Source organism: Salmo trutta, chromosome 19, assembly GCF_901001165.1.
Source record: "Salmo trutta chromosome 19, fSalTru1.1, whole genome shotgun sequence".
NCBI classification, from domain to species: Eukaryota; Metazoa; Chordata; class Actinopteri; order Salmoniformes; family Salmonidae; genus Salmo; species Salmo trutta.
Window position 1 is genome coordinate 23,112,988 of NC_042975.1, and position 24,986 is coordinate 23,137,973.

A 24,986-nucleotide genomic window follows, 5' to 3' on the forward strand; every position below is an offset into this window, starting at 1 on the left:
CAATCAAGTTGTAGAAATATCTCAAGGATGATCCATGGAAAGAGGATGCACCTGAGCTCAATTTCGAAGTCTCATAGCAAAGGGTCTGAATACTTATGTAAATAAGGTATTTCTGTTTTTCTTTATAAATTAGCAAAAATGTCTAAAAAGCTGTTTTCGGTTTGTCATTATGAGGTATTCGGTGTAGATTGATGAGGATTTAAAAAATATTTAATCAATTTTAGAATAAGGCTGTAACATAACAAAATGTTTAAAAAGTCAAGGGGTCTGAATATTTCCCAAATGCACTGTATATACAAGGTTGAAGTCGGAAGTTTACATACACTTAGGTTGGAGTCATTAAAACTTGTTTTTCAACCACTTCACAAATTTCTTGTTTGGCAAGTCGGTTAGGACATCTACTTTGTGCATGACACAAGTAATTTTTCCAACAATTGTTTACAGACAGATTATTTCACTTATAATTCACCTTATCACAATTCCAGTGGGTCAGAAGTTTACATACACTAAGTTGACTGTGCCTTTAAACAGCTTGGACAATTACAGAAAATGATGTCATGGCTTTAGAAGCTTCTGACAGGCTAATTGACATAATTGGAGACAATTGAAGGTGTACCTGTGGATGTATTTCAAGGCCTACTTTCAAACTCAGTGCCTCTTTGCTTGGCATCATGGGGAAATCAAAAGAAATCAGCCAAGACCTCAGAAAAACAATTGTAGACCTCCACAAGTCTGGTTCATCATTGGGAGCAATTTCCAAACGCCTGAAGGTACCACGTTCATCTGTACAAACAATAGTAAACAAGTATAAACACCATGGGACCACGCAGCTGTCATACCGCTCAGGAAGGAGACGTGTTCTGTCTCCTAGAGATGAACGTACTTTGGTGCGAAAAGTGCAAATCAATCCCAGAACAACAGCAAAGGACCTTGTGAAGATTCTGGAGGAAACAGGTACAAAAGTATCTATATCCACAGTAAAACGAGTCCTATATCGACATAACCTGAAAGGCCGCTCAGCAAGGAAGAAGCCACTGCTCCAAAACCGCCATAAAAAAGCCAGACTACGATTTGCAACTGTACATGGGGACAAAGATCGTACTTTGTGGAGAAATGTCCTCTGGTCTGATGAAACAAAAATAGAACTGTTTGGCCATAATGACCATCGTTATGTTTGGAGGAAAAGGGGGACGCTTGCAAGCCGAAGAACACCATCCCAACATGAAGCACGGGGGTGGCAGCATCATGTTGTGGGGGTGCTTTGCTGCAGGAGGGACTGGTGCACTTCACAAAATAGATGGCATCATGTTGGAGGAAAATTATGTGGATATATTGAAGCAAATCTCAAGACATCAGTCAGGAAGTTAAAGCTTGGTCGCAAATGGGTCTTCCAAATGGACAATGACCCCAAGCATGCTTCCAAAGTTGTGGCAAAATGGCTTAAGAACAAAGTCAAGGTATTGGAGTGGCCATCACAAAGCCCTGACCTCAATCCCACAGAAAATGTGTGGGCAGAACTGAAAAAGGGTGTGCGAGCAAGGAGGCCTACAAACCTGACTCAGTTACCCCAGCTATGCCAGGAGGAATGGGCCAAAATTCACCCAACTTATTGTGGAAAGCTTGTGGAAGGCTACCAGAAGCGTTTGACCCAAGTTAAACAATTTAAAGGCAATACTAATTGAGTGTATGTAAACTTCTGACCCACTGGGAATGTGATGAAAGAAATACAAGCTGAAATAAATAATTCTCTCTACTATTATTCTGGCATTTTACATTCTTAAAATAAAGTAGTGATCCTAACTGACCTAAAACGGATTTTTTTCTAGGATTAAATGTCAAGAATTGTGAAAAACTGAGTTTAAATGTATTTGGCTAAGGTGTATGTAAACTTCCGACTTCAACTGTGTGTGAGTGTATATATATATCCTTTACTTATTCTCCATCCCACCAATATAAACTATTAACTGCTAATAGGAACAAGGGTGTGTGTGGTGCTGCTACCAAAGCCAGACATAGGGATACCCCCGTTCTCTCTGAAATGCATTACTTCCACAGTACCCAGTATGTAGTCCTAGCATGTGTGGGTGTCCAATGGTATTCTGAATGACTCATTGTGCCTAATAAATGGCGAGCTTGTCAGACGTGCATCGTACAAATATCTTCCTCTCTGTTTCTAGCTCTTGCTTCTATCTCCTCTCCTCCCTTTTCTCTCTGTCTTGCCTCCCTTTTGCTTTCTGCTTGTTTCTCCGACTCAGCTTATCCCCATCTTCCTCCTTCCTCTTCCTTTTTTAGCCTCTTTTTCCATCTAATTTTTTGCTTACCCCGTTTCTCTGACTGTATCTCTTTCTCCCCCCTCTCTGTCTCTATCTTTTTATCCCTACCCAGCCTTTTATTTTAGATTCTCACACCCTCTGTCACTCACTCCGTTTCTCTGACCATCTCTTTCTCTCTCTCTCCCTCCCTCCTCTCTGTCTCTCCTCTATCATCCCTCACTCTCTTTCTCTGTTTGGACATGTGGAAGCTCTGGAGACTCATTGACAGCATTCCTCCTCCTCCCTCTTCTCCCTTTTTTCTTCTTCCTCTCCCGTCTCTGTTGTATTTCCCAACGCAGGACTCCTCTTAGCCCATTGCCCGGCATAGAGCCCTACTGTGAGGGGCCAGACGCCAGCAGCTACCGGCCCCCACCCTCCAGCCCTCAGTGAGTGTGGCTACCTGCACCTTTTTCAGCCCGCCCCTCAGTCAGTGTGCTGCTGGCTGGCCTGGCCGCATGCTTCATGTGCTGGGCACAGTCGCACGGTCACATGCCGGTTCAAGCAGTTGGGGCCCTAAGCTTCCTCACGGTCCACTCACAGGAGATGCAGAATTATTGAGTAGATACAGCTGTAAAAAGATACGCACTAAGCAACCTACCTGGAGTCATACTTGTTTTATGGTCCCCGGAGATGTCATAGTCTTAGATGTCCAGCAGAGGGTGACGTGCGTACAGCATTGTTGGGTAGAAAGTGCCCTTTGAGAAAGCTGTTGAGCTGAATTTAAATACATCTGAATCAAGACGAAAGCCCTAGATCCCGATATCTCAGAAATGTTCCCAAAATGGGCCAACCGGCAATTTAGACCAGTACTATTAATGGTCTCCCCGAGGTGTGTGCAAACGTAGTGTGATAGCACTGCGAACTGAGAAGGATTTTCAGCAGTCAGACTGCTCCAAACTCAAATTGACATATAAGCCACCGTAAGTGGTGAAACTACAGTGAATTACACTGAGTGTACAAAACATTAAGAACACCTGCTCTTTAAAAAAAAATTGCCTTTGAATGCTGCTGTGTTTTTCACCCACAACTGTGGGAAGTATTGGAATCAACATGGGCCAGCATCCGTGTGGAACACTTTCGATACCTTGCAAAGTTCATGCCCTGACGAATTGAGGCTTTTCTGAGGGCAAAAGAGGGTGCAACTCAATATTAGGAAGGTGTTCCTAATGATTTGTACACTCAATGAATATGAATAACACAAGTGCCTGATTCAACATTACACAGGAGGCCATTGTATTCAGTTTTCCCGAAATGGTACCAATTGCCCCCCGATGCTGACCACCATGCTGGACATGTAAGATGAAACCACTCCAGTGTTCAGAATGGACAAAATGTTTACTCTCCTTTGAATCGACAGGTGACTCTGTGCCATTGAGGATTTCCACTGGGCGTACATACCCAGTATTCTCTCTTCCCATCTCGTGGGTTTCATTGGTCGGGCTGCTGCTGCTGCTTCTCCTCACGTCCCACCCCCTAATTTCCCTCCTGTGCCATACACTGAGAATATAACAGGAACATTAGAGGAACATATTGCCACTTGTCATGAAGCTCCCGGGCATAGCATCCCATGCTCTGGCCTGACCTGTTTAAAACCTAGCACAGGTAGACCAATGACGTTTTAAGTTTGGGATGGCTATACAAAGGGAACAGGTCTGGTGTACAACAACTGGAAATCAATGAGTTTGGTTAATTGATTACATCAGGGAGACCATTGGAAAATGGAGTCTCTTTAGTTCTACTACAAATGAGATTGATATTCAACAGAAGCTGACAGTTATTCAGTAATTATGACAATTTGCTTTTACTGCCCCATTATCTGTTACTTTAATTTCTAGTCAAACCTGTTGTCCCTGCATCAATGTGTACAATGTGTGCGGAGTTTTGGCAAATGTAACTTTCTTTCCCTATCAAAAGTGCAAATTACTCCCACAGAGTTATTTGAAGTCTGGACTCTGACTCCAAAAACACCCCTAGTAGTCTTTGGTTTTGGGGAAGGTTAGGTTACCACATAATTCAAATAACTCTGTGGCAGTGACATATGTCAAGACTCACCCACATACTTTACATATACAGTACCAGTCAAAATTTTGGACACACCTACTCAGTCAAGGGTTTTTCTTTATTTTGATTATTTTCTACATTGTAGAGTAATAGCGAAGACATCAAAACTATGTAGTATCATGTAACCAAAAAAGTGTTAAACACTCTTGGCATTCTCTCAACCAGCTTCACGAGGTAGTCACCTGGAATGCATTTCAATTAACAGGTGTGCCTTGGCATTCTCTCAACCAGCTTCACCTGGAATGCTTTTCTATCAGTCTTGAAGGAGTTGAGCACTTTTTGGCTGCTTTTCCATCACTGCGGTCCAACTCATCCCAAACCATCTCAATTGGGTTGAGGTCGGGTGATTGTGGAGGCCAGGTCATCTGATGCAGCTCTCCATCACTCTCCTTCTTGGTCAAATAGCCCTTGCACAGCCTGAAGGTGTGTTGGGTCATTGTCCTGTTGAAAAACAATTGACAGTCCCACTAAGCGCAAACCAGATGGGATGGTGTATCCCTGCAGAATGCTGTGGTAGCCATGCTGGTTAAGTGTGCCTTGAATTCTAAATAAATCACAGACAGTGTCACCAGCAAAGCACCATCACACTTCATGCTTCACGGTGGGAACCACACATGCAGAGATCATCCGTTCACCTACTCTGTGTCTCACAAAGAACCAAAAATCTCAAATTTGGACTCGTCAGACTAAGGTACAGATTTCCACCGGTCTAATGTCCATTGTTCGTGTTTCTTGGCCCAAGCAAGTCTCTTCTTCTTATTGGTGGCCTTTAGTAGTAGTTTATTTGCAGATTCACGCATTCTCCTCTGAATAGTTGATGTTGAGATGTGTCTGTTACTTGAACTCTGTGAAGCATTTATTTGGGCTGCAATTTCTGAGGCTGGTAACTCTAATGAACGTATCCTCTGCAGCAGAGGTAACTCTGCGTCTTCCTTTCCTGTAGTGGTCCTCATGAGAATCAGTTTCATCATAGCGCTTGATGGTTTTTGAAGAATCTTTCAAAGTTGTTGAAATGTTCCATATTGACTGACCTTCATGTCTTAAAATAATGATGTACTGCCATTTCTCTTTGCTCTTATCTGTATACCACCACTACCTTGTCACAACACAACTGATTGACTCAAACGCATTAAGAAGGAAAGAAATTCCTTACATTAACTTTTAACAAGGCAGCGTAGCCTAGTGGGTAGAGCGTTGGACTGTCGTTCTGCCCCTGAACAAGGCAGTTAACCCACTGTTCCTAGGCCGTCATTGAAAATAAGAATTTGTTCTTAACTTCTATGGGCTACGTGGGACACTAGCGTCCCACCTGCGGGACACAGCCAGTGAAATATCAGGGCGGCAAAAACAACAAAATGGCATAATTTAACTTTCTCAAACATACAACTATTTTACACCATTTTAAAGATACACTTCTCCTTGATGTAACCACATTGTCCGATTTCAAAAAGGCTTTACAGCAAAAGCAAAACATTAGATTATGTTAGGAGAGTACATAGACAAAAATAATCACACAGCCATTTTCCAAGCAAGGACATGTGTCAATAAAACCCAAAACACAGCTAAATGAAGCACTAACCTTTGACGATCTTCATCAGGTGACACTCCTAGGACATTATGTTACACAATACATGTATGTTTTGTTTGATAAAGTTCCTATTTATATCCAAAAACAGCATTTTACATTGGCGTGTGATGTTCAGAAAATGTTTTCCCACCAAAACGTCCGGTGAATGTGCACATCAATTTACAAAAATACTCATCATAAACGTTGACAAAATATATAACAATTATATAAAGAATTATAGATAGACTACTCCTGGATGCAACCGCTTTGTCAGATTTTAAAATAGCTTTACGGAGAAAGCACATTTTTCAATATTGTGAGTACATAGCTCAGCCATCACAGAGAGCTATACAGATACCCGCCAAGTTCGGGGCAACCTAAACTCAGAATTAGTATTAGAAATATTCTCTTACCTTTGCTGATCTTTGTCAGAATGCACTCCCAGGACTGCTACTTCCACAAGAAATGTTGTTTTTGTTCGAAATAATCCATATTTATGTACAAATACCTCCGTTTTGTTCGTGTGTACAGATCACTTATCCAAAGGCATAACGCGCGAGCACGGAACCAGAGACAAAAAGTCAAAATGTTCCATTACCGTACTTAGAAGCATGTCAAACGCTGTTTAAAATCAATCTTTATGGTATTTTCAAAGTACAATTGTGATAATATTCCAACCGGACAATAGCATATTCATTCAAGAAGAAAAAGAAGGAATGGCGCGCTCGCGTCACTGTGCATATCCAATCCCTTTGTTGCCAGGCAGACCACTCAGTAGCTCCTATACTCTGCCCAGTGGCAGAAGAATGCTCAAACCACTTTCTGAAGGCTGTTGACAGCCAATGGAAGCCTTAGGAAGTGCAACGTCACCCCACAGACACTGTAGTTTCGATAGAGAATCAAAAGAAGAACTACAATTCTCAGACTTTCCACTTCCAGCTTGGATGTTTCTCAGGTTTTTGCCTGCCATATGAGTTCTGTTGTACTCACAGACACCATTCAAACAGTTTTTAGAGACTTCAGAGTGTTTTCTATCCAAATCTACTAATAATAAGCATATTCTAGTTTCTGGGCCAGAGTAGTAACCTGTTTAAATTGGGTACGTTTTTCATCCGGCCGTGAAAATACTGCCCCCTAGCCCAGACAGGTTAACTGACTTGCCTAGTTAAATAAAGGTAAAAAAATTGAAGCTGAAATTAGGATTTTATTTTAGGAATAAGGCTTGTTTTTCTTTTGAAGCCAGAAGGAGGCTAGTATCAGCTACATTTATGCCTTTACTAGACTATAGGGATATTTTATATATGAATGCTTTCGCTTAGTGTTTGAGATCAATTGACACCCTTTACCATGGCACTCTGAGATTTATTTTAAATTGCAAAACCCTTACGCACCACTGCACTTTGTATACCAGGGTTGGCTGGCCTTCTCTAGTCACTCGTAGGCTCAGTCACTGGTATTACAAAGCCATTTTGGGTTTACTACCTTTTTATTTGGGCATTTTTATTGTTCAGAAATGTGGTGTGTACTCTCTTCGTTCGCGGGACTTTATCCTGCTAACTGTTCCAAATGTCCGAACTGAATTTGGTAAAAGGGCTTTTATGTACTCTGCGCCATCGTCTTGGAATGCCTTACAAAATACTTTTAAACTGGATGAACTTGTCCCGATTGGTATTTTTAAATCACGGATGAATGATCTGGAGACTGATTCCCTGACCTGTCAATGTTTTTAATTTGCTGTTTTTGATTTTGTTATATTCTTTGTTAATTCTATGGTTCTTACTAGATTACTTGTAGTTTTTCATGTTGTTTATCTGTAATTTTTGTAATGACTTGGCGCTGCCTATCTTGGCCAGGACGCTCTTGAAAAAGAGATTTTAAATCTCAATGAGCCCTTCCTGGTTAAATAAAGGTTCAATTTTTAAAAAAAAGGTAAAATAAAAAATAAATAATAATAAACACCTGTTAATTGAAATGCATTCTGGGTGACTGCCTCATGAATCTGGGCAAGACAAGGGTGGCTACTTTGCAGAATCTCAAATATATTTTGATTTGTATAACACTTTTTAGGTTACTACATTATTCCATATGTGTTATTTAATAGTTTTGATGTCTTCACTATTATTCTACAATGTAGAAAATAGTAAAAATATAGAAAAACCCTTGAATGAGTAGGTGTGTCCTAACTTTTGACTGGGACTGTACATGCATGGGCAGCACTTTCGACTGGGAATGAAAGTTACAGATTGTGGTTTAAACATGGCAAATATGTTGCTATAAAAATGTCAACATCATTCAGTTCTTAATTTAACTGTGTGTTGAAAGTACCGGTAACAATTTACTTGAAGTGTGCAGGTGTAATCCATTATGCTGTTAGAATGCATCATAAGACTTGTCATAAGAATGTATGGCCCCCTTATTATCTTATAATTACTCTCATAATCATCCTTACTAAATAAGCCATTTTGAGTCACTTTTAAGAAAATGTCCTACATTTCCGACATAGATGGACATATTATAAGCGTATTATAAGAAATAAAGGTTCATACATGATTATAACAAGCATGCAGGCTTTCATCAAAGGCTTTCCAAAGTAAAATGAATTTTTACAGAATGAATTTTAGACTTTTGGAAATGTTAATGTGGCTGTCTGCAGGACGTACTCACACAATACATAGTTGTTCTATGTCAGTTTCAACATAAATATTTAAATCTCATCAAATTTCACTGTGGTTTCCCAGGAGTTCGTCCTATCTTTAGACAAGCAAGTCTTTTCACTGTTCCTTTGTTGTCAATAACAATAACACCTTTTTTTTGCTAGAATTGACAGCATACTGTAGAAATCTCCCTCATGTTGGTATGTCACAAAAAGTCTTAGCTGAATATACCTTGTGTCCTTCCAGATTGTTTGCATCCGAGCGGCCCCTGAATCTCTTTGTGATGAACCTGCCGCCTGCACACCCGTGCTTGACTTAACCCTGCCCAAACTAGAAACCCTTTCTTATTTTCTTTGTGAATTGATTTCATGTGATACGTAGTTAATTCAACACAATGTTATTTTCTCCTGGCAGTTACTCTTTTCTATGCTTTGCTGTTTTCCCCTCAGCTATTCTGTTGGATTCCTTGAAAAGTAAAGAGTATTTAGTGTTAAGTTTAGTAGAGTGAGTATGTGTAATTGGTAAGCATACAGTGTTGGTGCCAAATGGTGCTCCTGTTACTGTATAAAAGCACATGACACAGTATATACAGTACATACAGTAACATACTAGAAGTATAATGTTGTATTTGTGACCACCTGTAATTTTACAGCGTTGTAATCAAACCAGTGAATCTATATGACCAGGAGAACCCTTATGAGGTTCTCACTTTTATATACGTGTATTGTCCTCATCTGCTGTACTGCTAAAATTCATGCTATAACCAGTGTTAATACATCTTTGTCTCATAACATGAGCGGTGACAATCTTAACATGAAAAATGGCACATTCAGCAAATGTCAAATACTATATTCAAAAGTGATTTTTATAGAAACAAACAAGCCAGCATATTACATTTTATAGCTGTAACAACAGTTCTATCTAGACTGAAGTATGTGTATAGCATTGCTTGTAATAGCTATTTCTATGTATTCAACTTGTTGATATAGTTTTAGATATTATGAACCACATGAGTAGTAGATATTGAATAGTTTGCTGGAAGCATCTTGAATGTGGGTTGTGCTCTGCGTCCAGTGGAGTCAGATGTGTTTGTCTGTGTCACGCACTCTACCTGAAGACCCTGCACCACGACAGACAGTGCCTTCTGCAGAGAGAGAGAGAGAACGTACGTGCCTCATACGTAGCAGAGGAAGAGAACGTCATTGCTTTTCAATGCGGGTCCTCGACTGTCAGTTGCCTTAGAAACTCAGCCCCTCCATTGCCACCGCAGCCATCACAAGCACAGCTAGGCCTTAGTGATTCAGCAAAAAAGAGACTGAAAAGCCTCAGCCTGACATTGTATTTTGGTACTCTGAATAAAGTATTATCAAAACGTCCAGATTTTTCTCTTTTCTTTTCTGGAAAATGCTTGTTGTTCCTCATTTCTTGGTATAACATAAATACTCTCTTGACTAAATGGGCTTTCAAATTTCTTCCTAATGAATAAAACCCATACAACTAATAACAAACACGTAGTCCAATTTCTACAATGATGACCTTAGAATGTACTGTATTCTAAGTGGATATTCTTAAATTCAAATCACAATTTGAAATACAAATAACATGCATGTCAACACCACATATAAATATAGTGAGAACGAGGCTCGAGAGTATGTGGTCCAGGGAAGTTTGAGTAATGACAAGACTTATCGAGAAAAAAGGAGGGGAAAAAGGGACAGATGCCCACTCTGCTAAAGATGGTCACCTGAGTCATCAAGATGGCCGTGTCTGGGCAATGGGAATGTGTGGGTGGGGTGGGGGGACATGTTAGAGCCAACCAGAGGCAATGACTATCAGAGGTTTATGAAAATCTAAGTAAATGGAAATGTCAGGTGATACAACACACACATTAAGCATTGTTATTCCACTGAGAGACACTTAATTAATGTGACTGACTTCACATCAATAGCACTACCATGACTGAACAATGAAAATATTACTCAATCAGAAACGCACAGGCAGACATGATTTATAATCAGCACAGTCTCCTGATGAGCTGTTCAAGTGATGCGGTTGAGCAAATGGAAAGTTAATAGACAACATAGACTGTTAACCCTATAAACCAAATATACTTTACTCAGTGGGTCATCTGACTCCATACCAAGACCATGTACCTATGACTCAACAATTTATTTATAATGTTGCGTAGGAGCAGTCCAAAGAGCAGTCCAAAACTCTAAAGTTACTGCTGTCCCTCCATCTCCATCCTCTATTCATCACCAAATGATAAACATTCAATCCCTGCCTTGTCAGATCAAATCATTGGTGCATCGTAGCAGTATCTGAAATCCCCATTTAAACTTCAGGCTCAAACTAAACTTATAACAGCACATAATCTGACTTTCCAGTTCAGATAAACAATTATGACAATATTTATTTTGTTACCTAAATATGAAACACTTATAGTCAGAGCTTGGCTCTTTAAAAAAAGCATTTTTTTTATGGATAAATGTGTCATCTCTAATTGGAGACTTTATTTTATTTATTTCATCGTAATTTCCAGTTAAAATGTTGCCTGGCAGTAAAGGCATCGACAGAGGTGCTTAGTTTGGGTGTTTGCTGAGTCATGTTAAAGGAGGTAGGTGAGCAGGCATTGACTGGCCTTCTGTCTTTCCATTGTTTCTCAGGTCCTCCTCTGGTAAGGTGAGTCCGGAGAGTATGCGTTCCATGGGACAACCATCAGAATGTTCTGAGGACGGGCATGGCATGAGCATGAAGAAGATCCCCCCGAGTCCTGCGAAGAAGGAAGAACTCTCCCTGTACAAGAAAACCAAGCGAGCAATAACGAGCAAAAAGTACAGCGTCTCCAAGTATGAAATGGAGGCAACCACGCCCATCGAGCTGATCAGCCGAGGCCCTGACGGACGCTTTGTCATGGACCCCAACGACATGGAGATGATTTCCGTCAAGCCCCGGCGAATTGAGGGCTTCCCCTTCGTCGAAGAGTCAGACCGCTATCCTGAATTCCGCCAGTCGGATGAGGAGAACGATGATCCCGGGCCCATGCCCCCCGTCATGGCAACCCTTCGACCTCACCAAATCTCCCCCATCTCCAGCCAGGAGTCTTACCTGCAGCCACCAGCCTACAGCCCCCGCTTTCAGAGGCCCATGGAAGGTATGACCATCATGGAGAGCAGTCGGCTCGAGGCCACGGGGCAGATCCAAGGCTCCCTGCACCACAGAGCCCTCCCCCACAGCCATGGTCACTTCTACGGGTACCTTGGCAGCCCTGGGGAACCCGACCCTCCACCCCCTTTCTACATGGTAGACACCAGCCCCCTGAGCTCTGTCATGTCATCACCACCTTACCACACCGAAGGGCCCTTTGGTCACCCCCGCATCCCTGAGGAGATGGGGGAAGGAGATATTCATCACTATGACGTCTCAAGCTTCCCCCTTCCCCTGACGCTTACCTCTTCCTCTCGCTCCCCGGAGATCTGGCACAGACCCGATTTCCCCTTTGCAAGTCTGGAAAGGCCCCACTTCATTTTCCCACCCCACCACCCTTTGCATCTCCACCGGGAACCTTTCTTTCCTCCTCCCCATGTTCTTCCCCCTGGTGCTCTCCAGCCATCCTCTCTCCAGGTGCCCTCCTACCCCGGTGTTCTGCAGCTGGAGGCCCCAAAGAGCTGTCCAGGCAAGTCTCCCAGCAAGGTCAAGCCTCAGGGCCTTCCAGTCAAGCGTTTAGCTATGCAAGAGGCACAGAGTCTAGGGAAGCTAAGACACAAAAGCCACGGTATGGGTGTGCCGGTTTTGCCTTACCTCGACCCAACAGCCCTCATGGGCAGCCCTAGCACATTCAGTAGCCTGGACACCCGGTGGTTCGAGCCCACCCCCCGGCTCAGCCCCAGGCAGGCTCGTAGGATGGAGCCTAGCATGATGGTCATCCAACCTTCCCGCCTCTCGCCCCTCACCCAGAGTCCACTTAGTTCCCACGAGGGCTCCCCAGAGATTCTAGTGCGACCGCGTCCCCGTCCCAGCTTCGTCCAGCCCTCCATACCTCCAGAGATGTCCGAGATCACCCTGCTTCCCCCCTCTTCAGCCAGCTTCTCCAGGAGGTCGTCTCCCTCTTCCTCTCCCGCCCATGGTCAGGTTAGCAAGAGGGCAAGTCCCAGCTTCCGCTCCCACATGGCCTTTGCCACCTCCGCCACAAGCTACCCGTCCCAGTCCCCGTCACCTCCCATGGAAAGCAGCAACATGTTTGGGCAGATCCCAAGTGATCCCATTGGGCAGATACCATCCCAGAGGAGAACTGAGGAGGAGGTCCTTCCGTCCGAGCCCTCTCCACCCCAGTTGTCAGCTTCAGGGTAGGTGCACTAGGCCTTCAGGGAGGGATTTACTTGTTATCTGCCCCATTACCAATTGCTTTAACTTGTTAGGTTGCGCCTTGAGTTCTGAACGCAGTTACATTGAAAACAATTTTGGTTCTACTTTTAAAAGCTAAATGCACTTATCAGGAAAATTTGGGTTGGACTACATACTAATGTCAGTTTTTAGAGTGAAATATCAATAGATTTTTTTCTTGACAAATGACTTAATCAAAGGATAGAATTTTTATGATAAATTGACTAGGATCTCTTACATTATTCCTTGCAATGTAATTTTGCTGTATATATTTATTTTATGGGCTTGGGAGTTCTGCCGTTTTCAACTCGATCAATGCTGCTTTTCATGTCAGACATCAACTTTCAAACATCCATCCATTGAATCTGTGAAGCACTGTACCAAACTTGTCTTTTGACAAATCCCGATTGTTAATTTTCCTCTAAATTCGGACTTGGTGGATCAACTCCTTTGTGCCCCAACAAGAGAAATAATTTGCTTCACAGATTACCTTACAGACCTTTCGGGGCTACAGTAAGTCTTTGGAAAAAATGCCATTATTATCTAAACCATTTCAAATGCATTGTGCAGTTTGTTTGATACAAGCCCCTAAAAGCCTGGAATCAGAGGGACATCACCACAGGATCCCTGGTTTTCCATGTGTGTCATGCTTTACCCTGCTTTCACCCAACAGGAGGAATCCCATAAGTGCAACCGAATTGACTCTCAGACAAAACAAACACCATTGCTGTGTCTAACTCTTAGGTCTTTTAGGACTCCGTATTTATCATGCAGAGGGTACTTTTATGAGAGTCCATCTCAGCAGGCACAGGGGGGTCCATCCTCATCCTTTGTAACCTGACTGCATGAACTGCCTCTTCCCTGAACCTTCCACCCCAACCCCATCCCTCACCCACCCCTCCATTTTCCCCCAGGACATCCCAGGTCTGACTGCCAGGGAGGCTTGTTGGGCGAAGCGTGTTGCAGGGATCTGTCCGCTTTCATGTGTTGCAATGTCTCCATCATTATTGATTAGGGGCAGTTGGCCGTTCTTGATAGCTCCTGGAGTCTTACCTGCTTTGTTTTTGATTGATCTCAGCTATCTGGGCAGCGTTGTTGTGACCAGGTCCTCTACACCACAATAGGTAAGGGTTGGATCCATGTCTGAAAGGGGGGGCAGCAGGTGGGGCTTTGAATCACCTCGTCCTTTAAAGGGGAATACGAGTCTTCCGGTCTTGCTTTGTTTAGTTTGTTACTCCAATCAACTTGCAGTTAATTTCCTTTTTTTCAAAGTACTATGCATTTTGAGTCCTACAGTCTGCAATAATGTATGCATTCTGACATAAATATGCATATGTCACCCTTTATGATAATTGATTTGGAGGTTAGACACATACAAAGCCTTCAGAAAGTATTCATACCCCTTGACTTATTCCACATTTTATTGTGTTACAGCCTGAAATCAAAATGGATGTTTTTCCTCAACCATCTACACCAGGGGATCTTAAACTTTTTCCACCTGGGACCCAAATTAGAAATTCTGTGTTTTCCTGGGACCCAAGCTTAGTAAAATATGCAAGTATACGTAAATATCAGTACATTTCTTTGCCCTTATGCCTAAAAAATGCAATATAGACAAAAACAAATAACAATGAAATACCCATAAATATATTTTCATGTTTATTTTTCCCCATTAAAAACACTCCTACATACCTGTCTAGGTTGGAACTGTTGCTGTTAAAATACAATAAATAATTTCAATCTGAACTGGAATACACTGATTGATCACAACGCACAGATGTATAACAGAACACACACACACACACAGGCTTTTTGATAGTGCAACCCTAAGTAACAGTACAGATTTTAAAAATCCGGCCTTCTGTACATCTTACTGTATAAATTATTGTTGAGAAAGTCTAGGTTGGAACTGTTGCTGTTAAAATGAATATGTTTTATTCTGACCTGGAATAAACTGATTGATCACATCACACAGATGTAGACCAGAAAACACACACAGTCCTAATAAGAGGTGGGCTCAGTTTTGACAGTGCAACACTGAGGTCATGGTCAGCATTGACACTGTTTCTGTACTTGAGAACCCTGACTTGCATAGGTATGTGGTGCCAAACTGGATCAGAATATCTACTGCTTTCTCAGTCAGGCAGGAGACCGCTTCCTGCTGCAGATGAGCAACCCTGAACTGTGTGAGTGTTTGCCTCAAAAAGCATCTCGCTTCAATCAGTTTATTCCAGTTCAGAATAAAAAAAATATTACATGTATTTTAACAGCAACAGTTCCAAGCTAGACTTGTTTTCAACAATAATTTATACAGTAAACTGTACAGTAGGCCTGATCATTTTTCATCTTCATCTGTACTGTTTCTTAGGGTTGCACTATCAGGAGCTAGTTACCTTGCTTTGGCTAACGTTAGCTATTAGCTGTGTAACGTTACAAGGCCAGGGGATTGTTTGAAAGAGAAACTCACATCTACTATCATCACCTGTTATAAAATGACAACAACGCCTTGCTAGTTGACTTACTTTTCCACATTCGAAGCAGTTTCCTGAAGCATTATGCCCTGTTCTGAAATAACTCCCTGGGTTTACTGTCATGTTGTGCCCGGATGTTTGGTAAGGATGTCGTTTTATTAATTTGTACGTTTTGAGAGACTCATTACTTAGCACTTCCCCACGTAAATATCGGTACATTTCTTTGCCCTTATGCCTAAAAAAATGCGCTCCTCGTTATTTCTCAAAGTTTGTATGAAAGAGACAAAAAGTCATCACTGTATTTGCGTTTCATTACGATTGAGCTCAGTCAGAACTTGTGGCTAGCATGAGTCCATTTCATTACAGCGGTGAGTGATGGCGAGTGGGAATAACAAGTCAGTGGCTTGAACGACAACGCTGCAGCGTGTGGGTCGTAGAGTGATTTTCAAGAAAACTGCACGAAAAAGATCCTGTAAACCGCGAAGCACACGGGCATCTCCCTCTACCTCTCCCACTCAGCAACTGCCAAACTGAGCAGAGACCGCTGCTAAACAGAGAGCGCAATGAACCGAGAGCTGCAGTTGCGCTTGGCCAAATCAGTTCCAGTAATTAATTAAATAATTATACATTTACGTCGCGACCCACCATTAACAGGTCCCGTCGCAACCCATACTTTAAGAAACGCTGATCTACACACAAAACCCCATAATGACAAATTGAAAACATGTTTTTTGATACAGTACAAGTCAAACGTTTGGACAAACCTACTCATTCCGTGGATTTTCTTTATTTTTACTATTTACTATTTTTACAATTTTTTACTATTTTCTACATTGTAGAATAAACTATGAAATAACACATATGGAATCATGTAGTAACCAAAAAAGTGTTAAACAAATCAAAATATATTTTAGATTTTTGATTCTTAAAAGTAGCCACCCTTTGCCTTTGTGACAGCTGTGCACACTCTTGGCATTCTCTCAACCAGCTTCATGAGGAATGCTTTTCCAACAGTCTTGAAGGAGTTCCCACATAAGCTGAGCACTTGTAGGCTGCTTTTCCGCCACTCTGCTGTCCGACTCATCCCAAACCATCTCAATTGGGTTGAGGTCGGGTGATTGTGAAGGCCAGGTAATCTGATGCAGCACTCCATCACTCTCATTCTTGGTCAAATAGCCCTTACACAGCCTGGAGTTGTGTTTTGGGACATTGTACTATTGAAAAACATATTATAGTCCCACTAAGGGCAAACCAGATGGGATGGAGTATCACTGCAGAATGATGTGGTAGCCATGCTGGTTAAGTGTCTCTTGAATTCTAAATAAATCACTGACAGTGTCACCAGCAAAGCACCATCACACCTCCTCCTCCATGCTTCACGGTGGGAACCACACATGCGGAAATCATCTGTTCACCTACTCACAAAGACACTGCAGTTGGAACCAGAAATCTCAAATTTGGGCTCATCAGACCAAAGGACAGATTTCCACCGGTCTAATGTCCATTGCTCGTGTTTCTTGGCCCAAGTAAGTCTCTTATTATTATTGGTGTCCTTCAGTAGTGTTTTCTTTGCAGCAATTCGACCACGAAGGCTTGATTGACACAGTATCCTCTGAACAGTTGATTTTGAGATGTGTCTGATACTTGAACTCTGTGAAACATTTATTTGGGCAGCAATCTGAGGTGCAGTAAACTCCAATGAACGTATCTTCTGTAGCAGAGGTAACTCTGGGTTTTCCTTTCCTGTGGCGGTCCTCATGAGAGCCAGTTTCATGATAGCGCTTGATGGTTTTTGTGACTGCACTTGAAGAAATGTTCAAAGTTGTTCACATTTTCCGCATTTACTGACCTTCATGTCTAATGTAATGATGGACTGTCATATCTCTTTGCTAATTTGAGCTGTTCTTGCCTTATTGTGGACTTGGTCTTTTACCAAATAGGGCTACCACACCTACCTTGTCACAACACAACTGATTGGCTCAAACGCATTAAGAAGAGAAATAAATTCTACAAATTAACTTTGAACAAGGTACACCTGTTTAATTTAACGCATTCCAGGTGACTACCTCATGAAACTGGTTGAGAAAATGGCAAGAGTGTGCAAAGCTGTCATCAAGGCAAAGGGTGGCTACTTTGAAGAATCTCAAATATAAAATATATTTTGATTTGTTTAACACTTTTTTGGTTACTACATGATTCCCTATGTGTTATTTCATAGTTTTGATGTTTTCACTATTCTACAATGTAGTAAATAGTGAAAATAAAGAAAGACCTTGAAGTGAGTAGGTGTGTCCAAACTTTTGACTAGTACTATATGTTTGCAAATTTATTGAAAATGAAATACAGAAATATATTTTTTATATAAGTATTCACACCCCTGAGTCAATACTTTGTACAAACACCTTTGGCAGCGATTACAGCTGTGAGTCTTTCTGGGTAGGTCTCTAAGAGCTTTCCACACCTGATTGTGCAACATTTGCCCATTATTATTTTCAAAATTCTTCAAGCTCTCATTGCTTGACAACCATTTTCAGGTCTTGCCATATATTTTCATGTAGATTTAAGTCAAATCTGTAACTTGGCCCCTCAGGAACATTCACTGTCTTCTTGGTAAGCAACTCCAGTATAGATTTGGCCTTGTGCTGAAAGGTGAATTAATCTCCCTGTGTCTGGTGGAAAGCAGACTGAACCATGTTTTCCTCTAGGATTTTGCCTGTTTGCTTAGCTCCATTACTTTTTTTTATCCAGAAAAAAACTCCACAGTCCTTAACGATTAAAAGCATACCCATAACATAATGCAGCCACCACTATGCTTGAAAATATGGTGAAATCCCTGAGCGGTTTCCTTCCTTTCCGGCAAATAAGTTAGTAAGGACACCTGTATCTTTGTAGTGACTGGGTGTATTGACACACCGTCCAAAGTGTAATTAATAACTTCACCATGCTCAAAGGGATATTCAATGTCTGCTTTTTTTATTTTTACCCATCTACCAACAGGTACCCTTCTTTGTGAGCCATTGGAAAACCTCCCTGGTCTTTGTGGTTGACTCTATGTTTGAAATTCACTGCTCGACTGAGGGACCTTACCAATAATTGTATGTGTGGGGTACAAAGATGAGGTAGTCATTCAAAAGTAACGTAAACACTTTTATTGCACACAGAGTGAGTCCATGCAACTCATTATTTGACTTGTTAAGTACATTTTTACTCCTAAACTTATGTAGGCTTGCCATAGGTAGCCTGTTGGTTAGAGCATTGGGCCAGTAACCAAAAGGGTGCTGGATCAAATCCTCAAGGTAAAAATCTGTCATTCTGCCCCTGAGCAAGGCAGTTATCCCACTGTTCCCTGTGCGCTGTGGATGTTGATTAAGGTAGTTCCCCGCACCTCTCTGATTCAGAGGGGTTGGGTTAAATGCGGAAGACACATTTCAGTTGAGAGCATTCAGTTGTACAACTCACTAGGTATCCCCCTTTCCCATAACAAAGGGATTAAATACTTATTGACTCAAGACATTTCAGCTTTTCATTTTTAAATGATTTGTAAAAATTCAGAAAAAATATTCCACTTTCACATTATGGGCTATTGTGTATAGGCCAGTGACAAAAAAATCTCAATTTAATCAATTTAAAATTCAGGCTGTAACACAAAAAACAGTGGAAAAAGTCAAGGGGTGTGAATACTTTCTGAAGGCACTGTATCACTGACACAACTGCATGCTTGAGATGTACGCTAACAACACTAGTTATTTTTCGATGAAGATTGTTTTGGTTAACTACCATGACAGCTGACAGGTACACATAAAAAGCTGAAAGAAAGTCCTTGCACAAGCAAGGCCCTGACAAAAATGTTATCTGTTCTGTTGACTACAGAAGCATTATTATGTATAATGGTGTTACTTTGGCAGCTTAGCTGCACTTATCCTTACTTTTTTGTGCCTTCTTTTGTGTCTTCATTAAGAATGAGCAGTAGATATCAGAGGAAATATATATATATCTGACAAAGACAATTACAATTGTAATAGCCCTTTTCTAAGCCTACCCAAGGTTATATTATAGATTGTCTAGGCTGTAGTAGCTTGTCTCTCTCGTCTAGTCTTGTGGGTTGTGGCAATGGGCACTTTGTTATGTCCTCTTTGACTTGTTACATTCTTAGCATTCCTCTCAAGCATTAGACATACTATCCTTTCTTACTTAAGGTGCTTTTGTATAATACACCAATTAAATATTTTGGACCCATGCTCTTAGGAAATATTTTATATGATTGGCAGACTGAACTCCCTTAACTCCAGTCAGTATGAAACAAAACACGCAAATAACCTAATTACACTTGTAAGTTTGGACTGCAGAACAGTTCTCACTACCATGTGAAGCAAGTGTCCTTCCACAACTGTTGACACACTTTCTTGATATTGTGGGGAAAGTAGCATCAGCCCAGGGTGTGAGGGGGACCAAGCACCCCCTGGTTTTAGTTCCACAGTCCTATGAAGTGCTTTTATATAATAATATAATATATACCATTTAGCAGACGCTTTTATCCAAAGCGAATTGCAGTCATATGTGCATACATTTTAAGTATGGGTGGCCCCAGGAATCAGTCCCACAATCCAGGCGTTGAAAGCGCCATGCTCTACCAACTGAGCCATACAGGACCACTTTTCAGAGTATTCCCCTTTAAAGTCCTGTTCCATGTGCAAACTGCCATGCATGCCATCGCTAAATATTGCTATTCAGTTCCCCCCAAAAAAACAAATATCTGAATAAACTCTTGTTACATTTGTTGTCCGAGTGCTTCATTTTGGTTTTGGCTTATTTTTCGTTATGTGACTGTTCCCAAGTAGCCATTTCCCCTCCCGCCATCTCTCCCTGTCAGCATGGTGAAGCCCATTGTAGACAGTATCCATGTCTATGAATACATATTGATGATGCTTTGTCGCTCAGCTGTGATTTTCCCCCTCTTCTAACAGCCTTCAATTTCTCTCTGCAGCCACAGCTGGAGGACAGCCCCTTTGTAATGCTATTTGTTTTCCGTGCCTTGTGAGAAACTGGTGTGTTGGTGACAGAATTTGTGGGCTACCGTTTTAATGTGCCTCGGTATCTGGATAGGAATACTCGTTCATGTTCTACAAATGACAATATTGTTTCAGATTTGCAACTGTTATTTTCAGAATAGAAATTGTAGAATAAACCATAAAAAAGTGTTGCTATTTACACTTAAGCTTGAAATCAAATTCCGTTCGTATGGTTTATTTTTTATATATATTTTTTTCACTCCCCTCTGAAAATAACATATGCAAATATTTTTTCTAAATGTTTAAGCACTGTAATAATCTTGTATACCTTACCTTGGGATAAATTGACGCATCACAACTTTGTTACAAGGATTATGATATTATTTAACAAATCATAGAACAGATTGTGTAAAATACAGGAACACCCTAGATTCAAGTCACACAAACATACCTCTTGATTTCGTTTGGCCAAACTATTGGCTTTTTTCAGTCAGAAACCTCAGGTGTGTCACATTGCTCCAAACGTTAGGTAATGTGAAGCTGAATTCATAAGGTTTGATCCTTGGACTTTGAGGGCCTCTCATGCAGACAGAGAGGTCCAGTAGACAGATGTTCCTCAGGGTTACGTGTCTTCTCCCTCCTTTTTTGTTCAGAAATCGTCGAGGTGAGCCGAGTGCCCCTGCGGGGTCTGAGAGGTTTGATGCATTGAGATACCAACGTATTAAAAAGGCCAAGAAGATGATGGTGGTCAACAACAACAACTCCAAGTCCAGAAGAAAAACAGGTGAGTCCTCTGGCGTTGTGGTTGTATGGTCCTGACGTTAGACAATGATTGATTAACATGCACATTTTGTGGCATACCGCTCTTTTGACAGAAATTGTGTCTGGCAGACTCAGATTTGTTTTCAGTAGCCATATATATTTTTAGAGACTTCACCACAACAGGATTAACAAGGACTTTCTCTTTTACAGGCGCCAATCAAATTACATATATGCATCATACAATGCTATCTCCTCAGCGGCACGCCACTATGGTGTGATAAGGTACCATGGTGTGATATTTTCTCCATCTCTGATACCCAGCCGTAGTGGTGGTAACACCAAGGTAGTTCCCTCAATGAGTTCTGCAGTTCTCCAGAAACCTAACTTTGACACCAACTTTCTCCATAGTCATGACATCATTTCTAAGAATACTTACACAGGTATCAAATGACTGTAGATGATCAGTTAATGCAATTTATCTTTTGAATCATACAATTCAACGTCTCACTTATTCATGTTGCATTTCTAACTCATTAACTTATTTGAACCATTGTAAGATAATTTTTTTGTTGCCCAACAACTACCTTATTTTGGTTCCAAACATGTAGGTGCCACATTGTAAAAGTCCTTTAATGAATTTGAAACATTCAAACCAAAAGTGTCATTCATCTGGCATTGAAATGCATTTTATGGACTGTTGGCTAGCTAGCATTTGCTAAACCTAAAGCTTACTGTAGCCATCCAAATGTGTTAATTTATTATTATTGAGGATGGGGACATTATGATGATGTAACCCGAGTAACGTTTACATTTTGCTGATTGGGAAGTATCTACTCTCCTAGAGTATTGTGTGCAAATAACCATAATGTGGTGTTATGGTATGGTGAGTGGTACAGTGTAAAGTATTTACCTTGGATTGGAACTGTGCTCATTCTCTAATTCAACCACCCTGTTTTCTGACCCATGGTTTCCTATGTGTTTTGCATGCCTCACCTTCCGGCCCAATGTCTGTCTGATAGCACCCAGGACCCTGACTCTCCACCTCTGCCCTCTTATCCTGACCTAGGGCTCGCTCACCTCTGACCTGCATGTCGCTATCCCCATCCTCCAGGTGTCTCCACCTTTCAGACCCAGCAGGACTACACCTCTCAGGTACTCCAGCCCGAAGAAGCTCTCTACCTCCGCAAGAAGAAGAAACGGCCAGTCAGACAGGACCCGTATGCCCGCTTCTCCGCTCTGCTGTACCGCCGCCCGCCCCGGGAGGACCGGAAGGCCATTTTGGCCAGCATGGATAACATGGACCCAGACCATGCCACTCTCCTCTGACACTGTGGGGGAGTCAGGTTACATTCTTCCCCCAAAATGCCACAAAACCCCACCTGGAAAATGACCTCTCAGTCTAAAGCGTTGCTCATTCCCCAGCATTAATCAATGGTTTTAAGTTCCTTTTTTAAAATAAATTGAAAGTTAAACAGTGGCTATCCAATGTTTCCAAAGTTTTACTCCAGTGCAAAACATTTAATTTGAGGGAAGCAATACTGTGTGCTACAACATAGATTACTTTGAAACAAATGTTCTAACCATTTGGAAAAGGACTGATGTTTTCATTTTCTATCTTTATACTTCAGTACAGTCTTAGCCCATTGTAAAAACGGCCCATGAAGCCTAGTTAGGTCTCAGTTTATAGCACCTTGCTCACCCGAGTATCCTCACCTGCCTCACTCTGCTAGCCCTCTATCACCTCCCAGAGACTCTCCCATCCACACAGGGTTCTCACTCACATCCTACAAAATATACCTCAGAGCACAGGACATGGCACCACAACGAGGCTCAGCTAGCTGAACACAACTGTATTGGCGTGTATGTTTTTTATGATCTAATAACTTATTTAAGCAGGGTTTTGTTGAAATTTGACACAATTTTAATAACTCCAAATGTAAAAATCAAACTGGTCACAATATATACCAAAATATGATTAGGTCGATGTAGGTCTACTATAAGTTGTAGAATGATATCATGCTGATCAAAAATCTATCCCTAGGCTCTGGTCTTTTGACACACCATAATTGAAGTGTTCATAATGGCTATTAGGGAAATGGAGCATGTTATGCTTTACATATTTGATATGTTGTGGACATACACTATCCATCATCAAGTATTCTCTTGGAATCATTTAGAAGGTGATTGTACAGTTTAGTTATTCTGTATAAACATTCATTCAATTGTATTCTCCCTTAACCCCATAAAGGAATGGTGAGTAATTCCCCTAATGGGGAAGATCTGTCATAAAGTAAGCACAAAAGCTCATAGATCTATTTCGAATAGGGCGAGGGGAAGGGATTAAATTGGGATTATGCTCCATTTGAACAGAACAGGTACTACACTGTAGGCTACTGTACATCTCTCAAGGCATACAACCTCACACACTCTACACAACACAGTTACTATTCAGGTTGGACTTTGGGTGTGTCATCGTCTGGGAAAGGAGTTTGCACTGGAGCAAAATTTTGTCTTTTGCCATTTTGCTAAATAATGTTTGTTTTTCTCTTTATTTGATGCCATCTTCACTTCTACTATTACACTTACTGTAGCGTTGTGAATAGTTTTGAGGGCTCCATATCCTATTTAAAAAGTACTATAGTAATGCCAAAAATACTACAACTTCCTTAATCAATAAAAACATCACGTGTACTGTAATGAGAGGAGGATAGGATTTTGTGCCATAGTATACTATAGTATTTTTTCATTCATATGGGCCTGATTCGATGAATAGGAGGCTTATGATGGCCTTTATAGGGCTTCTTCTGGTTGCCTCCTTCAGTTTTGTTTCTTTTTAGGGGGTCTTTTTTTGTAATTGGGTTCTCAATTGTTTATGAAAGTAACTGCCTTTGATGGCCATTTGCTTTATTTGTAGCCTTGGCATCTTTTTCTCTTCATGTGCTTGGAATTCCACATGGCTGTGATGAGGAGAATGTCTCGACACTTGTCTATTCTCCTTCGGAAAGATCAATGGAGGAGCTTCTTGTGGAATAACGGCTATGCAGAGCTGCTAATGTTTTTATTTTTAAAAATGTGTTTTTCTGTCATTGAAGGGTGCTTTTTTATAGATTGACATGTATTATCATGTGGATATAGACATATCTGGGCTCATCAAGGCTGAACTGTGTGTGTCATGGCAATGGGGGGTGATCTGGTGATAGTTAGAAAAGGAGAGGGGTGTTTGGAATGGTTTCACCCATACATGTAGGAACACAGGTGCTGCTGTGCACTTGAGACCAATTGCTCATATGTTTTGGTTCAACTGTTTGGTTCACTGTTGGTTTGACATTTCTCTGAATTATGTAAAGCAGGCACTTTGATTTGGGTATATTAACACATTTCCCTCATTGGGTATCTTATTGATACTGTACAATAAAGGCACTTAAAGGTAAACCCCCCCCCCCCCCCCATTTGTTTCATTACTTCATTGTTGACATAGTCAACATTTTGGGACTTTGTCAACAATGGACTAATGAAACAATATCAAAATATAGTTTTTGTGTGGAGTTTTCCTTTAAGAGTTGCAACTTCAGGTGCTAACAAACTCACCAAATCTGAAAGTGGTATTTCTACTTGCAGAGAGATTAGTAATTTCAGAGGAATGACAGCTACCACAACTATGAAATGATACTGTAATTGATCATACTTGATGTTTAAAGGTTGGTGCAATACAACCAGACGCCTTTCAACATCCATCTTGGTGCTTCTTAAGCTGGATGTGTACATTG

The 24,986-nt window shown here is 41.2% G+C and overlaps 1 protein-coding gene across 1 annotated transcript in view; it reads left to right on the forward strand.

Annotated features, from left to right (window-relative positions):
• LOC115154184 (protein turtle homolog B-like) overlaps window positions 1–24,305 on the forward strand; it is a 188,087-nt gene extending 163,782 nt beyond the window's left edge. The window contains exons 18-20 of the mRNA XM_029700146.1: window positions 11,261–12,940; window positions 21,111–21,241; window positions 22,331–24,305. Of these exons, the coding sequence (XP_029556006.1) occupies window positions 11,261–12,940; window positions 21,111–21,241; window positions 22,331–22,545 (2,026 nt within the window). The 3' untranslated portion in view covers window positions 22,546–24,305. The remainder of the gene's footprint in view (window positions 1–11,260; window positions 12,941–21,110; window positions 21,242–22,330) is intronic.
• The last annotated feature ends 681 nt before the right edge of the window (window positions 24,306–24,986 follow it).